Source organism: Danio rerio, chromosome 12 (genome assembly GCF_049306965.1).
Source record: "Danio rerio strain Tuebingen ecotype United States chromosome 12, GRCz12tu, whole genome shotgun sequence".
NCBI lineage: Eukaryota > Metazoa > Chordata > Actinopteri > Cypriniformes > Danionidae > Danio > Danio rerio.
The window spans coordinates 18,226,750-18,247,427 of record NC_133187.1 but is presented as its reverse complement, the minus strand read 5'-3'; the positions used below and the strand labels follow the sequence as shown (position 1 = coordinate 18,247,427).

Sequence of the window (20,678 nt, the reverse complement as noted above, 5' to 3'; positions counted from 1 at the left end):
ATGAGAGATTCATTTCCTGCTCTTCACTAAATAACTACAGTAACTTTAATTAATATTCAAATACAATTAAAAGTGAAATAGATTTTATAGCTTTATTTAATTTCAGTATAGGGCAATAAATTTAATAGGCTAAACCTTTTATTTTATTGTCAATATTTTCTAATGTTTGCTATGTATTCTATCATTTTAAGCTACTTGTTGTCCCATATTTTTTACATCCTAACATTGACAGATTGCTAATCAATAAATAGCCTTATTGCTATCTGTTAGTTTTAATGTCAGCTAATATTTTGGAAGGGCATGGATGTTATGGAAAATAGTAATAGTAATGAAACTACCCCCATCATTCCTTCCTCAAGCAAATGTGTAAATATTAGATCTATTCAGCAATGACGTTAATTACATTGGCATATTTATCTGACGTTTTCCCAGCTTGAAGTAGTCAATCAAAAAGCTATTTATGACTATACACTAGCAGTTGAATTTACTGCGATGTGACGGGGTGCCACCTGAAATCTTGTCTAGGGTGCCAAATTGGTTAGGGCCGGGCCTGCCTTTCTTTATACTGACAAACCCCCCCACCCCATCCCCCCAACCGGTGATCATGTATCCGGGGAAGGAGATTGAGGTTTTGTGAAACTCACATTTTTCTGCTTAAAAGGAAGAGTTGATTTTCTCTGAGACACTGAAGGACCTTCTGGACATGAGACTGGTGTTCTGTAATGTTTTGGGAATAGATTAGGATGTCATCAATATACACTATAGTAAAGTGGTGGAAGAAGTCTCTAAAGTTTTTATTCATAAAGTTTTGGAAGATGGAGGGACTGTTAGCTAAGCCATAGTGCATGAAGAAGAATGAGTAGAATTGATTTTTCTTGATGACGATGAGGAGACTGGATGATCACTTCCTTGGTACGTCGGGATATCTTGCCATTGCCTAATGGTGATTCCTGTATGGTAGTTATTTTATATAGAATTTAGTTACGTACAGAGGAGATATGATGCTTGGTAATAAAGTGAGAAGAAGTAAAGTTACAAGCTGCTCCAGAATCCACCAGCACATCTATGGGGATAGTGGTGCTGCATTAGCCTCAATATAAAGACCATTGTAGGAGAAAAACATTGCAGGTACTCAGATCATCTAAGTAGCTCATGGGGCAAGCATGGTGGCATTCTCGTGATGACCACAGGAATAGTAGTGGCGCTCATGGGAGCGGAAGGTAGCGTTTGTCACAAGGAATGTACCATTCCAGCGAATGAATGTGGACAGCTTCTGGTTAGCATGGCACTAGTCTCCATAAGCTGTCTATAGTTTTTCTTCAGTCTGGTATGCTGTCACAGTCATACAAGGAAGACAAGGATGGTTATTTATTTATGGGTATTTATTAGAACTATGCAGCAGATGCAGAGAGATGAAGCAGGTATGTGGTGAATCAGAGGGAGAGCGATCTCACACACAGTTATGGTAAGCATCAGATCTGATGGCAAACATCAGTCAAACACCAGTTAAGCTTAGTCATTTACCTTAAACAGCTGTATGTGCATCTATAGGCAAAGAGGGACATCCACAGAAGAAAACGAGAGAAAGAGGGAGAGTAGATGAGGTGAACCATCAAACTTAGATTCAAGCAAGTGAATGAGTGAAGGAAGTGATTTTATGTAGTGTGTGATGATTGCAGGTGCGACTACAGTAATTAGTATTCTGGTGATTGTTCACGGGTGTGGTGAGAGGTGGATGGTGAAGGAGAGCGGTGATTGGAGCAACAGGAACGAGCTGAGAGTGTGACAATAGGGTATATGCCGAACGTCAGGTGACCAAACCGGATCCCTGGGTAGAATACTTCCGCTTATCGCATTTCATATGCGCTATCAGTTTGTTATTGAAAGTAGTAAGTAGTAAGTCGTGTTTATACGTTATATAATTTTATATTTTAAATTTATTTTAAATATTCAAGCAAGATGCCTTTATCAAAGGCGCTAAAATACCAGAGAAGGAGCAATCCCAACAGTGATTTCTGTTGTGTACCTCAATGCGCGATGTCCGGGGAGTTCAATTCCACCGTAAGTTTCCACAGGTTTCCAAAAGCAGAACCTTTAAGAAAAATGTGGATTCACAATGTCAGACGTGACAATTTATTTATAAGTAGGAACACAGCAGTCTGTAGTAGACATTTTGTCCCCGCTGATGTCTGTCAAGGCGGTCGACGACACTTAAAGAAGGAAGCTGTGCCTGTTCTGTTTGCCTGGAACGACTACACTCTACCGGTAGCCAGGCCAAGCGTATGGGAGAGAACACCACGGCCGGTTGTTGAAGAAACGGAGGAGGAAAGCCTAGATGTCAAAACACTGCTTCAGTGTCACGACTATGATACCAAACCTGAACCATCAGCTTTGGATTTGGCTTGTGAAAAGATTTTGGCACAACAGCAGACGATCGAAGAACTACGAAAGAGGCTGGAAGAGGTTGTAGTGAATCAGTCATTTGGTATCATCAGACCATGACATCAGATTCTATACCAGGTATGCATCCTTGTTTATTATTTCCTTGCGGTAATGACGTTTTTGCAGACCCAGACAGTTCACATTTATTCATTAAGTAATCATATCTTTTACTGCCTGTCCAATAAGTACAATACAATAACAAAAGAAACCCTATGTGCACATGGCCATATTTAGGAATTTGAATAAAAGCATTATGAATCTTAAGGTTACAACATCATAATGCAGGCTAGCTCACCCATTACTGAAAATTGTGTTATTAATCACCCTTCACTTGTTTTAAACCTGTTTGTGTTTGTTCTTATTCTGTTTCTAACAAAATATATTATAAAAAATAAAAAAGCTGAAAACCTGTAACCATCGACTTCCATAGTATTTGTTCCCCTTCGGTTAGGGAACTTCAGTGCCATAGAGTGGATTAACTGAAATCCACGAATGGGAGGATTCGGATCAGAAGCCGCTTGTCTGGAGAGTATTGAACGGGCCAATGAATGAAATGAATTGGCAGCGTAAGCTTGCGCAGGTGTGCTGCATCGCCAATTATACCAGCATATAAGCACACCTGAAGCGAGCAAACGCCATCCTTTTCGCTTCAGAGCCTTTCTGAGTGAGTCGATGAGGGTTCCTCTTGCTATTCAGCACTTCAGAGCGAACGAGTGTCTCCCGGTCCAGAGTGGGTTTTCGCGGCGGCAGACGGTCGAGCTGGGTTTCTCCCTTGCCTGCGGTTCTTTGGGTCCGGTCCTCCAGAACGGTGCGTATTGTTGCAACTTTCCTAAAAGAGCAACACAGTCGTGGAAAGAGAAGAGGAAACTTGCTCTTTCCCCGCTGGAGGGCAGGGCCCCGATTACAACGGTACTTTTCAGTGCCACCAAAACATCAATCAAAGAGCACTTTTCCCCTTCCCTGGATGTGACAGCACGAATCCTGCCAGTCCGGGACGCGCTGCCTTCCGGCTCGCAGATTCTACGTGCTTCGCCAGTGGCTCACGAGCGCTGGGGGGACGGTCTCCCTTCCCTCAGCCCTCCAGCCCCTTCTCCGGAGTCAGGGTGCGGAGCCAGAGCGAATCGCTCTCCTCCAGCTCTTCCGCGGGACCCTCGTGCTTCCCGGATCAGCACACCCACTCCGCGCTGCCCCACCGCTGGTACGTCAGCGATTGTAGCGATGACTCCATTAGCGAGGGCTCTGCCTGCATGGTTAGTGCGGGCCAGCCCCTCGCGGTGGCTCATACGCACAATCAGACTCGGTTACGCGATTCAGTTCGCGAAACGGCCCCCCAAGTTCACGGGCGTGTATTTCTCCAGGGTCAACCCCCTGTCCGCCCCTGTCTTGCGAGAGGAGATTGCTGCCCTCCTGGCGAAGGGTGCAATCGAGCCAGTTCCTCCAGCCGAGATGGAGAGTGGGTTTTACAGCCCATACTTCATCGTACCCAAAAAGAGCGGTGGGTCACGACCAATCCTAGATCTGCGCGTTTTGAACCGCTGTCTGCACAAGCTGCTGTTCAGAATGCTCACGCAGAGGCGCATTCTCTAATGCGTTCGTCCTTGGGATTGGTTTGCAGCCATAGACCTGAAGGACGCATATTTCCATGTCTCCATTCTTCCACGCCACCGCCAATTTCTGCGGTTTGCGTTCGAGGGTCGAGCGTGGCAGTACAAGGTCCTGCCCTTCAGGCTCTCTCTGTCTCCGCAGGTCTTCACCAAACTCGCGGAGGGTGCCTTAGCGCCCCTTCGGCTCGCGGGCATCCGCATACTCAATTATCTCGACGACTGGCTTATTTTAGCCCACTCGCGGGAGCAATTGGTTGTGCACAGGGACAAGGTGCTTCGGCATCTCCGCCTACTGGGGCTTTAGGTCAACCGAGAAAAGAGCAAACTCGCCCCCGTGCAGATGATCTCTTTTCTCGGGATGGAGCTGGATTCGATCACCATGGTAGCGCACCTCTCCGAGGAACGCGCTCGCCTGTTGATGAACTGTCTGAGGGAGCTCGACAACAAACTAGTGGTCCCACTGAAGTTCTTTCAGAGGCTCATGGGATATATGGCATCCGCAGCCGCCGTCACGCCGCTCGGATTGCTCCATATGAGACCACTTCAGCACTGGCTTCATGATCGGGTCCCAAGACGGGCATGGCATGCGGGCACACAACGGGTCTCTGTTACTGCGCTGTGTCGCCGCGCCCTCAGCCCTTGGAACGACCCCTTGTTCCTACAGGCCGGTGTGCCTCTAGGACAGGCGTCCAGCCATGTTGTTGTTTCAACAGATGCTTCCCACACGGGTTGGGGGGCCGTGTGTCGCAGGCATTCGGCTGCGGGCCTGTGGAAGAGTGCCCAGTTGCATTGGCATATCAATCGCCTAGAGCTGTTGGCAGTGTCCCTCGCTCTCCACCGCTTTTTACCGGTGCTGGAGTGGCAACACGTGCTGGTCAGGACGGACAGTACGGCGGCGGCGTATATCAACCGTATGGGGGGTATGCGCTCTCGCCGCATGTTTCAGCTCGCCCACCGTCTGCTCCTCTGGAGTCACCCGCAGCTGAAATCGCTGCGCGCCTTTCACGTTCCAGGCACGCTAAATCGTGCAGCAGATGCGCTCTTACGACAGCTGTTACGCCCTGGAGAATGGAGACTCCACCCCGAGTCTGTTCAGCTGATATGGGCGCGATTCGGAGAGGCCCAGATCGATCTGTTTGCTTACCCCGAGAACGCTCATTGCCAGTTGGTTTTTTCCCTGACCGAGGGCTCTCTCAGCACGGATGCACTGGCCCACAGCTGGCCTGCTCGCGCAGTTACTGTGCAAGGTCAGGGAGGACGAGCCTGTGGAACCGACTGCGGTGGTTAATACCATCACTCAGGCTAGAGCCCCCTCCATGAGGCGCGCCTACATCCTGAAATGGAGTCTATTCACTGAATGGTGCGTCTCTCGCAGAGAAGACCCCCGAAACTGCCAGATTAGTGTTGTGCTCTCTTTCCTTCATGAGAAGTTGGACAGCAGGCTGTCGCCCTCCACTCTCAAGGTTTACGTGGCCGCCATCTCCGCTTATCATAAGGCGGTAGCTGGCAGTACCGTGGGAAAGCATAACCTCATCATCCGGTTCCTTAGGGGTGCTAGGCGAATTAATCCATCTCGCCCCCCTCTCATGCCCTCTTGGGATCTCACCCTCGTTCTCACGAGTTTGCGAGCCGATCCCTTTGAGCCACTCGAATCAGTATCTCTAAGATTTCTGTTCCTGAAGACAGCTGTGCTGGTTGCGTTGGCCTCCATCAAGAGGGTCGGGGACCTGGAGGCATTTTCGGTCAGTGACTCATGCCTGGAATTCGGGCCGGATTACTTTCACGTCATCATGAGACCCCGCCCGGGTTAAGTACCCAAGGTTCCTACTACCCCCTTTAGAGATCAGGTAGTGAACCTGCAAGCGCTGCCCCCGGAGGAGGCAGACCCAGCCCTTTCTTTACTTTGTCCAGTTCGCGCTCTGCGCATTTATGTGGACCGTACTCAGAATTTTAGATCATCTGAGCAGCTCTTTGTCTGTTATGGCGGTCGGCAGCAGGGAAGTGCCGTATCGAAACAAAGATTATCCCACTGGATTGTGGATGCCATTTCACTCGCTTATTTGAGTCGAGGTCAGCCGTGTCCCCCGGGAGTGCGTGCACACTCCACTCGGAGCATTGCATCCTCTTGGGCGCGTGCACGCGGCGCCTCTCTAACAGACATCTGTAGAGCTGCGGGCTGGGCGACACCCAACACATTTGCAAGGTTTCACAATCTGCGAGTGGAGCCGGTTTCCTCAAGGGTATTAGGTAACCCTTTGGTGATTGAGGAAACAACTCGGTAGGGTGATGAGACACGCTTGCTGCGCCATTTTCCCTAACACGGAGATACGTGCGCCTTTTTATCTGTCAGTATAGTTCCCCGTCAGGTGAGCCCTGCAGATTCCTCCGTGGCCCCCAGCACTGACTCAGCGGAGGAGTCACTTGCTGGCCCACTACGTTGTAGGTCTGCCCGCTGGTCAGCCCGCGTTTTGGGTATAGGTGCCTGCTATTCGTGCTCCCCACTAGGCGATTCCATATGCTTTTTCTGCCATGGTTAAGTCCCCCCCTGGGCGGACCCGTGTCTTCCCTCTCTGCTAGCCACTCTTTTGCTATGCGTACTCCCCCTTTTTAGGGCTAGTCCATATGTAAATTCTGCCATCTATCCCCCCTTGGGTAACGGATGGCCTCCACAGCGTCGGGATTGCAATCTTCCCAACGTACTGTCGTATTTTCCTAGAATTATCTAGATGCTCACGACTTCCCAAAAAATATATCTAAATCCGTAAGACTTCTGTTGAAGTAGGCTAAATTAGGGCCAGGGACACGTTGGAGGACCGCGCCTCCCATGATGTGGGTGTGTCACGCTTGCTTGACCATCCCCTCATCGGGGGCGTTGGTAAGGTGCAGTCATTGTGGCGCTTTTCATAGTTCTCCCATTCGTGGATTTCAATCAATCCACTCTATGGCACTGAAGTTCCCCAACCGAAGGGGAACGTTCGAGGTTACAGAAGTAACCCTTCGTTCCCCGAGGAGGGGAACGGAAGTGCCATACTCCGTCGCCATAATGACTGTCCCTTAGCTGTTTGAAAGTCTCTTCAGCTTAAAAGGATGGCGTTTGCTCGCTTCAGGTGTGCTTAATAATTGGCGATGCAGCACACCTGCGCAAGCTTACGCTGCCAATTCATTTTATTCATTTGCCCGTTCAATACTCTCCAGACAAGCGGATTCTGATCCGAATCCTCCCATTCGTGGATTTCAATCAATCCACTCTATGGCACTTCCGTTCCCCTCCTCGGGGAACGAAGGGTTACTTCAGTAACCTCGAACATTCTTACTGGAAGTCTATGGTAACAGGCTTTCAGATTTCTTCAAAATATTTTCTTTTGAGTTAAACAAAAAAAACTGGGAAAATAACAATTTAAATAGTTTTGGGTGAACTATTCCTTTAATAAAGACAATGGTACAATGTATTCAGGCATGTGTAAAGGCTCATGATTAGTCAGTTATGCTTTTTAGTTCTTACATTTTTTTCTTAATTTTAGATTTGCCAGTTACAATCATCTACTTGCATTTTAAAGAATGATTGAACCTGCAACCGGATGAATTGTGCGTGATCGTACACAGAAAATCCACTTTCTGCACAACTGTAGCTCCTGACAAGGCAGATGAACCACCTTGTCGACAGGTAGGCATAGCTACCACTATATTATTTCTTTTAGTTTATTGTAAGCTATTTATTTTATAGTTTAAATTGAAAAGCAACAAGTCCTAAAGAAGCTGCAGTGTACAGTTTAAAACTTAATCTTTTTCCATTTTATAGTACTTTTTAAAAGTAGATTGCTCATTAATCAGCACCCTGGACCGCAATAATATTGTAACACTTTATAATACAGGACATGTAGTTAATGTTTATTACAGTATTTACCATTACGTTTATGTTAGATATTGAAAAAAGTTGTTCATGTTAGAAAGTTCATTGACATTAACTGCATATCCATTATTTTAAAGTGTGGCCATAATGTCAGTTTTGATATACTTAAAAGCAATGATCATCATTAATGTTACTTGTCTGCCTTCTTCTTTTTCAGAGCCGATGTCTTCCACTTATCGACGAATTTTTCCTGTTCCTGGTTTACCTGTCACTGGGTCTAAAAGAGAAGGATCTTGGGTATCGTTTCAACCTCCATCAGTCAACAGTCAGCAGGATCATAGAGACTTGGATCAATTTTTTATATACTCTACTAGGTGCTGTTGGAATTTGGATGTCTTCTGAGGACATAAGAGCCACAATGCCAAGTGTGTTTGGCAAGTACTCTGACACGCAAGTTGTCGTTGATTGTACAGAACTGAGATGTCAGACACCTTCATCTTTACTCCTACAAAGTGAGATGTTTTCACAGTACAAATCGAATGATTGGCATGTCGCCACATGGTGCTGTTACTTTTGTTTCCTCACTGTACTCTGGTTCAATCAGTGACAAAGAGTTGTTCAGGCAATCTGGCATCATACCTCTTTTAGATAAAGACATGGCTGTAATGGTCGATAAGGGGTTCAGAATCGATGACCTGGTGCCTTGCAAGATTTACAGGCCACCTTTTCTGACTAAGAAATCACAGCTGTCTCACAATGAAGTGCTGGTCACTCAGGACATAGCAAGGCTAAGGATACACATTGAGAGGGCAATTAGGCGTGTCAAAGAGAACAAACTGTTTGACACGGTTATCCCTCTAGCCATAGCTGGCAGTATCAACCAGCTTTAGCTGAGCCTGCCTTCTGGCCAATTATCAGAATGAAGCACTGGTCAAGGCATGGACAAACTAGGTTGGGTGTTAACCTGTAGGCATACAAGTTTTTTTGTATTGCTTGCGATTAATCTTTGCCCAGCACTAAAAAAAACTCATCCAAAATAGAAGTTTGTTTTGACAATGTAAATTTATTATGTATATGTGATGCTCACACATACATGTAAAAAAAAACTATACAAATTTGTTACATTGAGATTTTAATTTATAATATTTGCATCATATAAATATTTTTATATCTAAATATTAATAAACATTTTCTCAAATATGAATGTGTATTTATGTAGTCATAATAAGTATACAGTGTACCCATATTATGTCAAAAAAAAAAATTATTTTGGATGATTCATTTTTTCCCCACACATTTTTACTGTCAAATATTATTTTTGTGTTATTCAGAATGAATGAAAATAACAAACCCACAATGAGTAAATTGTCATTAAAATAAATCTGTTAAAAACATTTATCTTTGTTCATTTATTTATTTACAAAAAATCATTTTTATCCTTTTGATAAACATACAATATCTAAATCATTGAATGAAACAATTGATAACTCTTAAATCTATTAAAACGTATTTAAAAATGTAAAACTGTATGAAGTGATTAATTAATATTTACTTTTAAAAAGTAAGTCAACTTGTATGGCTAGTTGATTCCACCTTTGAAAAGTGAGAATGCTCAGACGGACAGATACTTCGGCATATATACATTAAAGTAAAAAAGGTCCACCCTCTCTCGGATGGTTGCCGTTATCTTTGGGTCAACAAATATTCGCTGCATCATCATGTCATCCTGGGCACAAATCACAAAATCACACCAGTGATCAACAGTTGACCTTGGATCTGCCAGAAATAACTGTGAGTTTCACGAAGTGCTGAAGTGCCGTGTCGCATTTAGAGAAACTTACAGTCCACATAGCTCTTCACATTTGGGCACTTGATTTCGACCAGACCAAATGCAGGCTGTGTGGATGGATCATGAATTAAGCCATCTGGCGATGTACCAAGCTATGGTGTGTCGGGGTGGATAATAAGGCCGCATGGTCTATAGTTGACATTTTTTAACTTCGAGTACTCTACTGCAGCCTCAAACTCCATGTCTGCACCTCTTTTCATTTCAGCGGTCTGTTTTGTTCCCCTGAGGATTTGTTCTGCAAGAGAATCTGCCGAACTCACTCCCCTAACAAAACAAACTTCTCTGAAATGAGAAGAGGTGATTCTTGCCTTGCGCAGCTTGTGCCAATCTTGTTGTGCTGCTTGATCTCTTGTGGCAGCCTCAATTTTATTGGCCATGTCCAATGTGACCATCAGGCTCTTGAGGTGAAAATGCTCTTCCTCAGTGCATACATGGACACATTCTGTAGGATCAAGCCTGTGCTGCCCAAGAGGCAGTTGTGGATACTGTGGACAATTTAGATGAATGCTGATTAATTTTGTTGCCATTGCTGGTAAGATAGTACACTCCCCTTTTGTACCAACCCAAATGCTTACTCTACTACAGTCTTCCCTTTACATATACACATAGTTGCAATTAATGGTTTGTCTTTAATTGCAAAGTCTTTGAAAGTATCTTCCATCTGCAACAAAGACATGTCAAGGGGGTCCCCAACCAACCCCCTGTAGAGTTTACTTCTGTAAAACACAGTCATAGTTAAAACATTAAAGGCAGCAGCAGTCACACAGCAATAAGTAAACATGCCACAGCAGTGTTCTTCCTGGGTCAAAATTTGTCTTCGGTGGTGGTTTACTGGCATGAATATCTACACACAGTAAAGAGTCCCTGATACCCATGTGGTCCACAAGGCCAATAGTAACAATAAATTTTAAATAAATACAAAGACACAGTTTGTTGTTGTTCCTCGTCCTATTTATTCATGGAAAAAATAACCATCAGGACAGATAATAGTAAAGAAAGCAACTACTAATTTCACAAAACATCACAGATACCAAAGTATATTTTAAATTAGTAATAAAAGTTCAAAATTAGAAAAAAAAAACTAAACTCAAAAACATTCATAATATTTTATAATATGTATGATCTCTTACCTTGATGTTTGTTTATTTTGATCATCATTGCATAATTAATAACAAAATTTAATTACTAGGTGAAAAAACCTTTTAATTAGCTTAATTAACTTACCTGATTCCTCCTTGCAGTCTGGTGAGTCTTGGTCGGGTGATGACTACACTATTTATTGGCCCCGGTTTTACTCCCTGATAAGAGAAAAAAAACACAATATCTAATATATAAGAGACAATAAAATTTAAATAATTAAATTACCTTAAAAATACACAGATAAAAAGCCAAATTATTTATGACTGTCAAAATAAGCATTTAACAATACATTTACACCCTTCTAAGGTTCCTGAACTTTATAAGTAGAACTGTGGCATTGACAAAACTACGAAATACTTCAAAGATCTAACAAATATTAATATTACTAGTGACAAGAGTGTTTTGTCGTTGCACTCACAGCTGTTCTGGGCTTGTGCCACCTTTGCTCTGTCTCAGTGCAGGAGTGGACAGGGGGCACAACTTGCATATTCAACCCGGAATAATGTGCTGTTTGAAACAGCAAAGCCACTATGTGGTTGCATAGAGCAGTCCCAGCTACACATGAGCAACGTTGTGAAGTCAAGATGGCAGGGTTTGAATCCCGAAGAACAATCTGTACAAAAGTATATGAAAAAGAGACATAAAAACATTGCCTGAAGTGTCTATCTAGCTAGGTTGATGAGGTATGATTGACTATTATTTTAATATAAAAAAACAACATAATTGGTTACTACTGTGTGTAATATTATAGATTTTTATTTTGAGATACCCCTTTACACTTAATATGAAATAATGACACTAAGGACTACAATCAGAGTCAGCTATACCTCAGTGACCTCACTATATTCAACTTTTAACAAGTAGATAACAACAGTGAACTTATAACATCCCTTACGTGAATCAACCATAGTTTTACAATACATAAAAGTATAATGGCTTACTGTAAGTATGGATCCTAATTATGCCACTACATACACACACACACACATACACACTATATATATATATATATATATATATATATATATATATATATATATATATATATATAAATATATATCTGTGTGTGTGTGTGTGTGTGTGTGTGTGTGTGTGTGTGTGTGTGTGTGTGTGTGTATCTATTTATGGTTACAATACTTTTACTAAAATAAACCCATGGTTAATTTATGTAAGGTAACTTTAACTGTAGATACATTTTCCAAGTCTCTCAGGACAACTAAAAGACTTAGTTATGATCACAGATTTTTATTTTAAGCCAGAACGGCTTAAAAACAAACAAACAAAAAAATGTTTCTGAACTTGAACAAACAGAACTCCCACACCATCCCTAACGTTACTCTCAGGCTGTGTGGCGTCTCGGACTTCTTCATAGGCCTGTGACAGGCTGCCCCAATGCTGACATCACCAGTCAACCTGTCTTTATTTGATACTGGTGCAAAAATTCACAAAGTGTTAATGTGAATATGTAGATCCAAACATCCATACGGCTGACTAAGTAACGTTATAGCGTTAGCTAGTTAGTGACATTGTACAGCGTTTACATTCCGCTAGATCACATACCTTCATAATCCATTATGTATGATGAAGCATACAATTTAAATCCTTTGTCCAATTTGGAGGCCAAACATTTTGATGACAATGAGCATATCCGGTGGATATCTATTATACTTAACTTTGGTAGTTCCTGAAGGCTTCTTGTATAAAACAATGCCATATTAGCGGAGAGTGAAAAAGTGTTCTACCCAGGTTGACTAGAACGCGAAAGTTGCTCATATACCCAATTATATGACTTATAAACACTACTTACAATTAACTACTTTCAATAACAAACCGATGGCGCATAAGAACTGGCGATGAGCGGAAGTATTCTACCCAGGGATCCGGTTTGGTCACGTGACGTTCGGCATATACCCTATCACAGTATGCTCCAGACTTCAACTGCAGGGGCCTGTTTCAGTAAGGAGGTTCAAACAACTCGGAGTTTAAACTTGAACTCTGAGTTGATTTACCGAGAGATTCATTCAGAGTTTTCGGTTTCAGAATAGTTAATCTGAGTTAGGTCAATCAACTTTGAGTAGACCAACTCAGGGTTAAGCATGCACACCGTGACTATAAAAAGGCATTATCAATGGAGAGCAGATATTACGAGTGACAATGGCAACATCTGAAAAAAAGAGATCAGCATTTCTTTCTCCAGCTGAACTTGATGTGATCATGCAAAGTTATAGCAAATATGAGCATATATATTTATAAAGAAGCAACCATCAGTGAAACAGACAGTTAGCCTGGGAAAAGTTAATGTGTAATTTTAGAGTTAAAGTATTTAAATATTTAAATATGATAAAATAAGCAATGTAATGCGTAATTCTTTCTAAACTTTTATACACGTTTATCAGTTTTAATAGATTTAACAGTGCACTTGTGTGTCTGCCTTTTTTTATTAATCAAGTGGTAGAGGTTGATATAACATTTAAAAGGTAAGCAGTACTAAAAATAATTTTTAGAAAGATTAATAATCCCATTAATCTTGTAACATGTCTAAGGTCAGTGAATTTAGGGTAATTATTTATTAAAAAAAGGACAAGTCATTCTTGTACGTGACTTTGTTCTGTGTGTGACTAAAATGTAGGCAATATCTATGTTTCCATCCAAATATATTACATAAATCTATGTGCAAAACTGGAATATTGCATGAAAGATGCGAATAAAGAAGCGTTTACATCTAACGAGTCAAAGAGAACAAAATCTAAACTTCCTGATTAACTGGTGCCAAATATTAACAGTAAAAACAGAATTTACTGTGGTAGAAGAAGCTGCGTCAATCATTTCTTTATTCAATAAATGTAGTTGCGCCTCAGAAGACAATGCTGACGCACAATGAACACGGGGGGGCGTTTGAAGCCATGAGACGTGGAGACTCTTGACACGCTCCAGACGCTCGGAGGTAATTAATAATATACACTAATACTGAAACAGTTAAGGCATTTTTGAATTACTAAAACAACATTTAAGATGTGTTACAGTTTGCTCTGCCTGCTGGTTTGTCCATTCACACACATTTTCATCATCATATGATCAAGACCTTTTTTATGTACTGTACATACTGTAATTTATTCAGTAAAAGTGTTTCCATCATAGTTTATGCACATATTTTCTATCAAATAAAAGTTTATTCTACTCAGTTTTTTATGTATATTTTAAAAGGTTATGTGCATCATGAGGTTTTCATCAATCATTTTTTTGCACATCTCCAAAATGAGCATTAAAATAGGTGGGTGGAAACATAAGACTAAGGCGAGAAATACCGCTTCGTCTTTAAAAAAAGGGGAGAAGACCGACAGAAACTGAGTTTAGAGAGCAAAACCTGCTCCTGACCAGGTTAGGTTCACAGAGTAAGTTACCACGGTAACTGACTCTAAGTTAAAATTACCTCTCTTTCAGAAACAGGCTTGACTTACCCTGCTTTATTGAATTTAACAAACCTGCCGTTTTGAAACAGAAAACCCGGAGTTCCTCTCATTTCAGGGTTTAAATACTCTAAGTATTTTCACTTAACCTCCTTTCTGAAACAGGCCCCAGTTCAGCAGTTTTGTTTTTATTCAGCCACATTTCCTTAATTCTCTCACAACAAACTTTGAGGGATGAGTGTGAAGTAAGGACTGGTGGGAAACAGTTGTTTTAATGGAATTTGATACTTTTTTGATACTAAATTTTAAGTGCACTTAAGAAAGTTCTGTGACTTAACACCAACTATCATCTGGCCTTTAACACTTATTTTATCAGCCTGAAAATATAATGATAACATATAATTATTTTGTGTTTATGTCTGGTTTTGCTTTAAAATGTTTATTGAGTGAGTAACCAGCTTGTTACTTTTATTTATTAACTGCTTTGTTTAAAAAAGATTAATAAAAGATAAAACTGTAATTAAACAATTATCATTGTAGGGCAAACACACATTCTTATATGAAAATATGGATATAAAAATGGATATATATATAGACACATTAAAACTGGAAGTATTGTGTCTGCCAATTTCAATCAGTTTAAATTCTTAATAATATTTAGTAATTAGAATAAAAGTAATTAGCCCCTGATGCTATTTAAAAATGCTTAGTTTTCTAAATGGACTCTGTGTTTTCTCTTGGATTATTTTCTGTCTAAGCATGTGGGATTGGTCAAACACACCCTTATGTGACAAACCCAAACAATGATTAAAAAAACAAACCTAGAAAAATGTCTACATCCCCATATCAAGTGAAGAATATTCTAGTAAGCTTTCCACTTGTGTATTGTAAATGTTGATTTTTATAAACTGTGGAAATAACAAAACATTTCTGATTTCCTTATATTATTACAGTCTACCAATAACATAAAGAATCACCCTAGTCCATTGATGAATACTTGTGATGCTGGATCACATCACAAGATAAAGTTCTTGCTGCACCTGATTGGCTGTAAATTGACTAGTTTCATCATCAATGTCAGCCAATGAGAGACCGCCTCTATGTTCGGATAGGCTATAAAATACACTCAGTTGTAAACAATTACAGTTAAGGTTTGTTTGTGAAAGGTAAGTGTAAATCTTTCTTTTTTTCCTACCTTCATAAGAGACATTGCTTGTATCATATTAATGTGACATTTACCTCAACTCACAGTAAAGTGAACTGCTTGTGCTGTTGCCTGTTTAAAGTGTTTTGTTAATGTTTGTAAATTTTCTTTAAAGTTAATTTTTTTCTTTAAAGTTAATTTAAGTTAATTTAGTTTTTTTTACTGTTATTGTTTTTTTCTGTCAGTCTTTCAGGCAGGATGATGTTTGCTTTGCTCGTCACGCTTAGCATAAGTGCAGTGTTTGCTGCTTCATCTATAGACATCCAGTTAGATGACCACTGGAACTCCTGGAAGAGCCAGCATGGAAAAAGCTATCATGAGGTGGGAAGACTGTAGTCTTTAGCCATGTATCAGCTTAACATGAATAAATAATGCAGTGCATGCGTTTATGTTGAACTGGTGCTTTGCAATAGCTGATACAGTATCTACTTTCCACTCCAGGATGTAGAGGTCGGGAGGAGAATGATTTGGGAGGAGAACTTGAGAAAAATTGAGCAACACAACTTTGAGTATTCCTATGGAAATCACACCTTTAAAATGGGAATGAATCAATTTGGTGACATGGTGAGCAGTTTAGTATTACAGTCAATTACAGTCATTTATTTCTCTATCTATATTGCTTTATACAATCCAAATTGTCAAAGAGAGACAGAGAAAAAAAATAATCAAATGCAAGATTCATAAGTGTGAAACCAGATCAGAATGTTGTTGTGTTTATTAAATGATTCAATTACAGTCAACAACATCCTAGATTAGAGATTTAAGCCCTGTGTGCTTTAATGGATTTTCTGCAAAATTACTTTAATTCTCAATTTGAGGTGCTATTAATACCTTTTTAAAGCACTATTTGTAAGGTTGTTTTCTTAACTTTTTCACTTCAATCTCTTTATTAGACAAATGAGGAGTTCAGACAGGCAATGAATGGTTATAAGCATGACCCCAACCAGACATCACAGGGCCCGTTGTTCATGGAACCCAGCTTTTTTGCAGCCCCACAACAGGTTGACTGGAGACAGAGGGGCTATGTTACTCCTGTCAAAGACCAGGTGAGTTTAAAGTAACTGAAAACTGCAAATGTTTTATGCTAAATTAGGACCTATAGTTGCATCTATGACAATTGATCTATTTACAGTTGATCTGGTAAACCCAGTTTAATGTATAAATGGCTATTAAATGTCAGTATGTGTATCTGTAGCTTTACTGTTTGGTGACTCTTCTGTTTTGTGGTTTTAGAAACAATGTGGATCTTGCTGGTCTTTCAGTTCAACGGGTGCCTTGGAAGGTCAGCTCTTCCGTAAAACTGGAAAGCTGATTTCTATGAGTGAGCAAAACTTGGTGGACTGTTCCAGACCACAGGGCAATCAAGGGTGTAATGGAGGCCTCATGGACCAGGCCTTCCAGTATGTTAAAGAAAACAAGGGGCTGGATTCTGAGCAGTCATACCCTTATCTTGCAAGGGTAAGAATCATATTGTGACAGTTTCTGAGCAAGGAAAACTCTTTTGAAGACATGGGATTAAACTGCTGTATTTGCAGATTGTGGACAAATGTCATTTTAGTTTTTTAATCTCTTTGAATGAAGGTCATTAAGTATTTTAAGACTTCAATGTACCATGTTTTTCTTATTTTAACTTTGTGCTTGCAGGATGATCTGCCATGCCGGTATGACCCCCGTTTTAATGTCGCTAAAATCACCGGATTCGTGGACATTCCCAGCGGTAATGAGCTTGCCCTAATGAATGCTGTTGCAGCTGTGGGTCCTGTATCTGTTGCTATTGACGCATCACATCAATCCCTACAGTTCTATCAGTCTGGTAGGTGTCTGATATCCCTCAACTCTAGTTTTAATTCAATATTTGCAAAAATGGTTAGTTATACAATTATTGCAAACTTATTACTGAACTTACTCTGTCTTGACACCTTTGTAATATTCTGATCTTTAGGCATCTATTATGAGAGAGCATGTAGCAGTAGTCGACTTGATCATGCAGTCTTGGTGGTTGGCTATGGTTATCAGGGTGCTGATGTTGCTGGGAATAGATACTGGATTGTGAAGAACAGGTATGATGCCAACTATCCTTAGTTTTGTGGGCACAAGCTTGATTGCATGTTTTCATATTTTATTATTTCTTTCAACTTTTTTTAGCTGGTCTGACAAATGGGGTGACAAAGGCTACATCTACATGGCAAAAGACAAAAACAATCACTGTGGCGTTGCGACAAAGGCCAGCTATCCCCTAATGTAAGGCCACTGGAGCCTTCTCTGCATTCTGAAAAAGTCCCGTTTATGGTTTCTCTATTTTAATGTGTTTTTATTTCTTCTATTTTATCAAGTTTTTCTGCTGTTAGTGCTATGATAGTGGTATTTTAGGAAATTCCATTTTTCTTGTGTTTCATATATTTTTGTTTATCCAAGAAGAAGAATTTTGTACTGGATCTATTTGACCTGCAAATGGATAAATATTAAATATTCTGGCATGGCAATCTCAAGTCTGTACTTTGTTTATTTGCATATCATGTAGGAAAACCATAAATATTAAATGTTTAAAAAGTGTTTCTTACATTAGACCTGTGTTGAATTTAATGGGGCAGATTAAGACGAAGCTATTCTGATTATGTAATACAATTCTTTATAACCGGATCAAATTACCACAAAAAAATCTAATTAAAGGTACAAATCTCAGCATTCAACAATATTGTTTTGATATGCATTAATGGTAACAGTAAGTATTTGCTTGTTAGTCAATGAAAATACAGTTTTTCATTGGTAATAGATAACTCATGGTGCATTAACTAATGTGTCACAATTACCAGCGATCATTTCCCATAAGATCTCTGGTTTGCACCTACAAATACCATGGACTACAAATCCGCCATTTCTGGACTACATATTCACACATGCACTCCAGTCAGACTCACACATGCTTCCTCATCTAGACTGATTACATTCGCACACCTGAGGACTTTCAGAGACTGATTAACACACACGGTTTAAGCCACACATTCACCCCTTCAGTTTGCCAAGTCTTGTTCACTGTTAAGTAGCATTACAACGCGTTTTCCCAGTCTTGTTATCTTGTGTACTGACCGTTAGCCTTGTTAGCCTCTTTGTCTTTGCCTGCCACCTGCCTTTCTGACCTCTAGCCTGTATTCGACTGTGATTCTGGACTGTCTCCAAATACCTGTTTGCACCTGTGTTGACCATCGCTTGCCTGACTTTGAATAAACCTGCATTTGGATCTTACCTCCAGTTGTATGTGTTACTCCCGACGTTACATAATGTTACCAAACATGAATTTGGATGTTAATAATGCATTACGCATGAAAAAAAAACACACCTAATTTTACAAAAAATATCTCTAATTTTTTTTAAAGTAAATTTTTGTCATTTAAAATTATATTCAAGACGAGGAAGTGGCGCAGTAGATAATGCTGTTGCCTCACAGCAAGAAGGTCGCTGGTTCAAACCTCGGCTCAGTTGGCGTTTCTGTGTGGAGTTTGCATGTTCTCCCTGCCTTCGCGTGGGTTTCCTCCAGGTGCTCCGGTTTCCCCCACAGTCCAAAGACATGCGGTACAGGTGAATTGGGTAGGCTAAATTCTCCGTAGTGTATGAGTGTGTGTGTGAATGTGTGTGTGTGTGGATGTTTCCCAGAGATGGATTGCGGTTGGAAGGGCATCTGCTGCGTAAAAAACTTGCTAGATAAGTTGGCGGTTCTTTCCGCTGTGGCGACCCCGGATTAATAAAGAGACTAAGCCGACAAGAAAATGAATGAATGAATGAATTATATTCAAAACTTAGTAAAATGACAATCTCTCTGAATTAACAGTTTAACTTTCATTTTAGGTACTTTATCATTAAAGACAAATTACTGACATTCTTGTTTTTTCATTCTGGGAAATTACAGAATTATTTATGCAGTATTTATACAAAAGTACGTAAAAATTACAATCTGTAAATTAACAGCTTGACTGTTATTTTATGTACTTTATAAGTAATGACAAATTGCAGTAATTACTGTTTTATACATTAAAAACTGTAAAAACTGTTTTATACATTAAATTTGCCTTAATATTTGCAGTGTTTTTTCCTGTTTTTTTAAGTATATTTAAAATTACGTAAAATTAAAGTAATAAATTGTGATTACTAAATTGTAATTACTAAATTAATTAAAAATGGTAACACTTTATAATAACTACACACTATGAATCATTTACTAAGCATTAGCATCTAGTGAATTCATTATTTATTAAGCATTAACTCTACATTAATAAACGTTAGTAAGCAGTTTATAACTGCAGCTACAAATGCTCTATTCTTGACTAATAAGCACCTATATAATGTGCTTAATAATTGTATTTTCATACTTAGTTAATGATTTATTTTTCATTACTAAATTAAGTATCGCATTATTTACAAACTAGTTATATTTAAGAGTAGTTGAGGGTTTTTAGGATAATTCAGAATGAGTTAGAAAATGATTAATAAACTATTGAAATCAACATTTATATATCTTATTATTCAGGCATATACCAATAGTTAACTAATATGTTAATAAATGCTTTATTAACTCAACTTCATGCAGTTTTGTGACCTGATCTAAAGTGAGGACTATTCATGCTTTATAAATCCCTTATAAATGACAATTAAAGGCTCAGAATCAAATGAACAATAATCTGCAATCTATTCTAAAAAGTAAAATTACTGTAAAGTTTAAACATTGCCAAATTACAGGAGTGTCAAAATACGACATAAAACTGGATAAAACAACAACAATATAATAATTTAACAATACAATAAGATGCAATGTTTAAACTATACAGTTATTTTATTTTAAATAAGGTTGCAAAGATTTATTTTTCTTTTGAAGTACAGTTTCATTTTTATATCTTTAAATGAATAGGAATGAATAATGTAATTTTTCCTGTTTAGAATTTAACTGAGCCTTTATTTGTCATTTATAAGGGATTTATATAGCATACATAATCTTCACTTTAGATTAGGTCACAAAACTAGATGAAGTTGAGTTAATAAAGCATTTACTAACATACATAGTAACCATTAATATATGCCTGAATAGCAAGATATATAAACGTTGATTTTTATAGTTTATTAATCATTTACTAACTCATTCTGAATTATTCTAAAAACCCTCAACTACTCTTAAACACAAATGGTTTGTAAA

At 39.7% G+C, this 20,678-nt stretch overlaps 1 protein-coding gene across 1 annotated transcript; it reads left to right on the top strand.

Moving 5' to 3' along the window:
- The first annotated feature begins 15,520 nt into the window (after positions 1-15,520).
- On the top strand, positions 15,521-18,737 carry si:dkey-239j18.3. Its single transcript, XM_001341678.9, has 7 exons — positions 15,521-15,817; positions 15,938-16,060; positions 16,390-16,542; positions 16,730-16,954; positions 17,141-17,309; positions 17,439-17,556; positions 17,642-18,737. Exons 1-7 carry the CDS (start codon positions 15,695-15,697, stop codon positions 17,739-17,741), a joined length of 1,011 nt encoding a protein of 336 aa, XP_001341714.2. The 5' UTR covers positions 15,521-15,694; the 3' UTR covers positions 17,742-18,737.
- Positions 18,738-20,678: the final 1,941 nt, after the last annotated feature.